Here is a 4,825-nt window from a genome sequence, read left to right as displayed (position 1 = left end):
TGCTATATAAAACTCTGTTTTATGAGCTAATAATCTTGTATGTAAAGTTTTCATGTAGTGAAAAGTTGCATGCAGCACACTATAATCTTCCCTCCACTTCTACATATAGAAGAAGGGAAGAGATAATCTCTCCTGTAAAAGCTTACTGTTCCTTCAGCTTTGTGTACTACTGGTTTTGTGTAAATTTCAGGAATTAACTGAATTTCCCAGTTTGTCAAGAACAGCTGCCCTGAGTTGTAGTTAAGACCAGTACAGTGTCCAAACAATAGTGCAGAACATCCATACGCGAAGTTATTCTTCATGCCACTACACATAGACTCCACAAACTACTAAGTACCTCACCAAAGGGAGAAAGAAAATCACAGTCCATAGCCTGCCTATCCATGCATGCTGAAATGCCCCGTATTCTCTAGCTTCAGAGACAACCCTGTCAGCTCCTCTCTCCTCACCCATACTTTTCTATATGCTGACCAACTAAACAAAACAATTTTAGCTTCCATAACAAATATTCTATATTTGCATGGGTAGCCAGATGTACTTCAGCAGTAGGCTGCTATTAAGATCATGGAGAGGTTTGACTGCTAGCTACTTCTAAAAACAAGTAAAAGAAATGAAAAGGCCAGTTTTCACACACGTTAGTTTTGTAAGTGATATATAGAAACGAAAAAAAAGAAAGAATTGTAAGGACTTCATGCAGACAGATGAAATTTCTTAGTATTTATTAGGCTGAGATTAATGGCTAACCTCTGAAACAGATCTTTGGTCTTTTCACAAACTTCTATTAGGAGTGAGAAAAAAAGCAATCTATCCAGTAAGACAGACATCAAGTGTGCTAATTAGCTGGATGGAGAAAGTTGCCATCATTAATCTTGTTCTTATGTCATCGTGGATCTTTGGCAGGAGCCCCTAAGATAACAAGATAGTGAACTTTGGAATTGTTCCTTGATCACAAATACTCCTTACTTTCTGAACATAATGCTTCTCTTACTGATAATGACCCACCCATTGTATCATAAAAATATAGAATATTTTAGGTTGGAAGGGACTTCTGGAGGTCATCTGGTCCAACAGCTCAGGTTAAACCAGGCCAACTTAGATCAAGTTTCTCAGGGTTTCATCCAGGTAAGCACCTCCAAAGATGGAATTCCGCAGCCACTCTAGGCTCTTGTTCTAGTATCTGAAAGCACCAGAGACTAAAAAGCTGTCCTTACATCTCTCTAATTAGAATACCCTTGCTGTAACCTGTATCTGTTGCCTCTCTTCAGTATTAACATCCAAAAATAATATAGATCTGTGTTTTCTATACCATCCAATTAGGCACTTGAAAACACAAATAAGATCTTTCATTTACTTTCTTTTCCCAAGATTGAACAAACCCAGCTCTCCCAGCCTCTCTTCAAACACGTTGTGCTCCAAAACCTAACCCACCCCAGTGGACTAGCTTCAGCTTGTCAGTGACATGGAGAGCTCAAAACAGAACTCACGGATAGCCTTACAAGTGCCAAACAGCAGAGAACAATCCCTTCATTGACCTGCTAGATACATTCTGATATTGCCCACAATACAGTTGATCTTCACTGCAAAGCTACACCAACTCATGTTCAGTTTTGTGCACTTGTGTGCTGTCCTGCAAAACTGTCTGCTGACCAGGCAGCAGCCGGCCTGTGCTGTCATGCATGGTCTAGATAAAGATTTTTTCCACTTTTCTCTGTTAAATGTTTTGATATTTCTGACAGCTCCTCCCTCCAGCCTGTTAAGGTCCCTCTAAATAGTATCCCTATCTGCCAGCCTATTGACCACTCCCCTATGTTTGGTATTATTCATCAGTTTGCTGAGGATGTATTCTGCCTCACTGTCCATGACATATCAGTGCCAGTACCAGCCCTAAACATTGTCACTAATAAGCAGCCAACAGCTGGATTAAGTACCACTGATAAAAACCCTCTGAACCTAATGGCTCAGCCAATCTTCTGCCTACCTAAAGAGTATGCTTATCCAGTCCATATGTCAACAAGTCATCTATGCTTACTGTACAAGAGACTCTCTCAAAGGTATTGCACAGTTAAGGAGAACATTATTCACTGTTCTATGCCTGTCACAGAGCCACTCCATTCATCTTGGAGTTAGCAGGTAAAAAGGATTCATTTCATCTCCCTTTGCACAGCTGGATTTCCCAGGAAACCAAACCGTAAGGATTCTGAAGCAAACTGTCTCAGTAGGTATTTACAGGGAACATACATAGGTCAGCTTACTTTTTTTACTCACAATTATCTTTTCCATCCTGTTTTGTAGAGATGACCTCTGTTCTCCAGCCCCGAGAATGCAAAGTGACCAAAAAATCCAATAAGAGCTATGGATTTTTCCTACGTGTGGAGAAGGACACAGCAGGACATCTCATCCGGAATGTGGAAAAGAACAGCCCCGCTGAAAAGGCTGGCTTGAAGGATGGAGACAGAGTCCTCAGGGTTAATGGTGTGTTTGTAGACAAGGAGGAACATACAAAGGTACAAACCTGTTTTGTCTGGGGTCCACATCACCTCCCATGATCCAGACCCACTGTCACTATTGGAAGCTTTCTCTTCCATTCCTATGGCATCTTCCAAGAGCTGAGTTAACTGCTCTGGATATCTCTCTGCATCCTTTATTATCCATCATGGCTATGAAATGCCTTTGAGTTGCCTCTGTAGTGCATAAATAGAGGGATGTGACAACAAAACCAGTAAAGAGTGTAATCCTTCCTGGGGAAAGATTTTAGGTCAATCACTCTGTCTGTCATTTCACCTTGTCCATTACAGGTGGTGGAGATTGTAAAGAACAGTGGGAATTCTGTTGTATTTCTTGTTCTGGATGAAGCATCTTATAAAAAGGCTGAAAAGGAAGGAGCGAATCTGGAAGAGCTGGGTCAAAAGGTATCAAAAGGAAAGAAGAAGCAGCAGCAGTCCACATGGCCCATTGCCAATGGAGCAATCACTGCAGTTCCACAACCACGGCTCTACTACTTAGTGAAGGAGGAAAAGGGGTATGGCTTCTCCCTGAAAACCACAGAAGGTGAGAGCCTGGGGAGGACAGATGATATACATATGACAGCCACAGCTGGGGGGAGGAAGGGGCTGCTCTTGCTAACAGAGGGGAAGTAAGGAGCAAGATGGATTCAGACCCATCTCCAGTCAATTTCTGTACAGCATATGGTTTCCTGAGGACCATATTTTTAATGGGACAGGAGAAAAAAAAGCCAAAAAAAGAAAAAGCCACCATAGCAGTGCTTTTCATTTACCAAAACCACTTCTACAGCTGATGCTTGAATACCAAATATATCCTCAACTGCTGCTCGAAGTCCCATTTTATTCCTCCAAATCACTTCAAAAACTAGAACACAAAGTTAGTAAGTAATAAGAAGATGACCAAATACTTCTTCTGATTCATTTCATTTAGAAAGTAAATCTGTCACACCTGTCTTTCTTACAAGGCTAGACAACAGAATAGGCAAACCTTCCGGAAATCATCAACCACGAACAGGATATTTCAGAATGCAGTATAACCAAAAGATCAAATATCTTTCAAACACAGGAAACTCTGAAGTGTGTAAGACAGCACTAAAAACAGCTCATCTCTTAAAATGTCAAAAAGAAAGAAAAAAAGTCCCTTTCAGCCATCTTCGTCAACCCCTTTGTCACTCTTGGTAGAGAAATAACAGTTTGAGTTGTAGTGGAAAAAAACCCACCTCCCTTCCCCACAGAAGTGATATTTCTTGGGCAGAATAAGAGAAGTGAGAAACAGACGTGTGTCTACATTGAAGATTTGTGGTGCCACGATAATACACACATAAGCAGAGACTAAGAGCATCTAAGGACATCAGCGCTGAATCTTCTTAGCCATCAAATGCGAGCATGTTTCAGTGAATCACTCTGTGTAATGAGTTACCATCTATTTCAGGTCAGAAGGGGTTGTTCATAGTAGATCTGGCATCACAAGGAGCAGCTGCAAAGGCGGGTGTCCAAAATAAAGATCGCCTGATTGAAATCAATGGAAAAAATGTGGAAAATGACACACATGAGGAGGTGGTGGAAAAGGTATTTGTTTGCGTACTGATTCATCTTCTGTTCGGGCCCATTTTCACAGCAATTTGTCAGGCTTACTGAAGAGGCAGGTCTGGCTAGTTTGAATGCTTCACAGCAAATCTTGGAAGCTACTGTTTATACTTTACCAACACAGTGGAGTACCCTTCTGCTTTGGCTTTGTTGTCGTATGGTCTCTTGAACTGACTCTGAATGAACACTGCCATCGAAACAGGCCAAAGAATTCTGAATATGAGAATTATAGGAGTGCCAGAAACCATAGTAAATAAAACATGCTCTGTTCCTAGAAATCCTGGAAATACTCCCAATAGTAAGAGGGCAAGTAACTGAAAACAACTTTTAGGGAAGGAAGAGGAGTAACTCTCTGATGATGCAGACAGCATGGAACAGGGTGAGTTCATGATTTTAGACAGCAGTTCCTTTTTTCTGCTAAGAAGCCCAAGATTAATGAAAATTAAACTGCAAGTAATTTTGCTGCCTGGCCTCAGCTGCAAAGAACATTGCTAATGAGACCTCCAGTTGTCCACTAAGGGCACTGCTAAAACACAGCTGAAGCTGAAGAGATTTCAGAGGGCTGGTCATGCTCTGGCATTCCAGCAACACAATTGAGTGCAGGTTCCTAGCTACTGAGCTGTGCAACACCTGTGTTTTTTGGGGCTGCAAACCATCAGCTGCAGTGATGTTCCTTCAAATGAGTGAAGAGGGCACCCACTGAACTAGAAAGCAGTTGGAGAAAGATGGAATTAAAC

General features: G+C 41.5%; 1 protein-coding gene across 1 annotated transcript; it reads left to right on the top strand.

The window, feature by feature from the left end:
• The first annotated feature begins 2,273 nt into the window (after positions 1-2,273).
• On the top strand, positions 2,274-4,771 carry LOC104913792 (Na(+)/H(+) exchange regulatory cofactor NHE-RF3-like). The gene is made up of 3 exons (XM_010721452.3): positions 2,274-2,504; positions 2,796-3,048; positions 3,934-4,771. The coding sequence occupies exons 1-3, from the start codon at positions 2,295-2,297 to the stop codon at positions 4,137-4,139; spliced, it is 669 nt and encodes a 222-aa protein (XP_010719754.1). The 5' UTR covers positions 2,274-2,294; the 3' UTR covers positions 4,140-4,771.
• The last annotated feature ends 54 nt before the right edge of the window (positions 4,772-4,825 follow it).

Source organism: Meleagris gallopavo, chromosome 1, assembly GCF_000146605.3.
Source record: "Meleagris gallopavo isolate NT-WF06-2002-E0010 breed Aviagen turkey brand Nicholas breeding stock chromosome 1, Turkey_5.1, whole genome shotgun sequence".
NCBI classification, from domain to species: Eukaryota; Metazoa; Chordata; class Aves; order Galliformes; family Phasianidae; genus Meleagris; species Meleagris gallopavo.
This window is presented reverse-complemented; position numbering and strand designations above follow the sequence as displayed.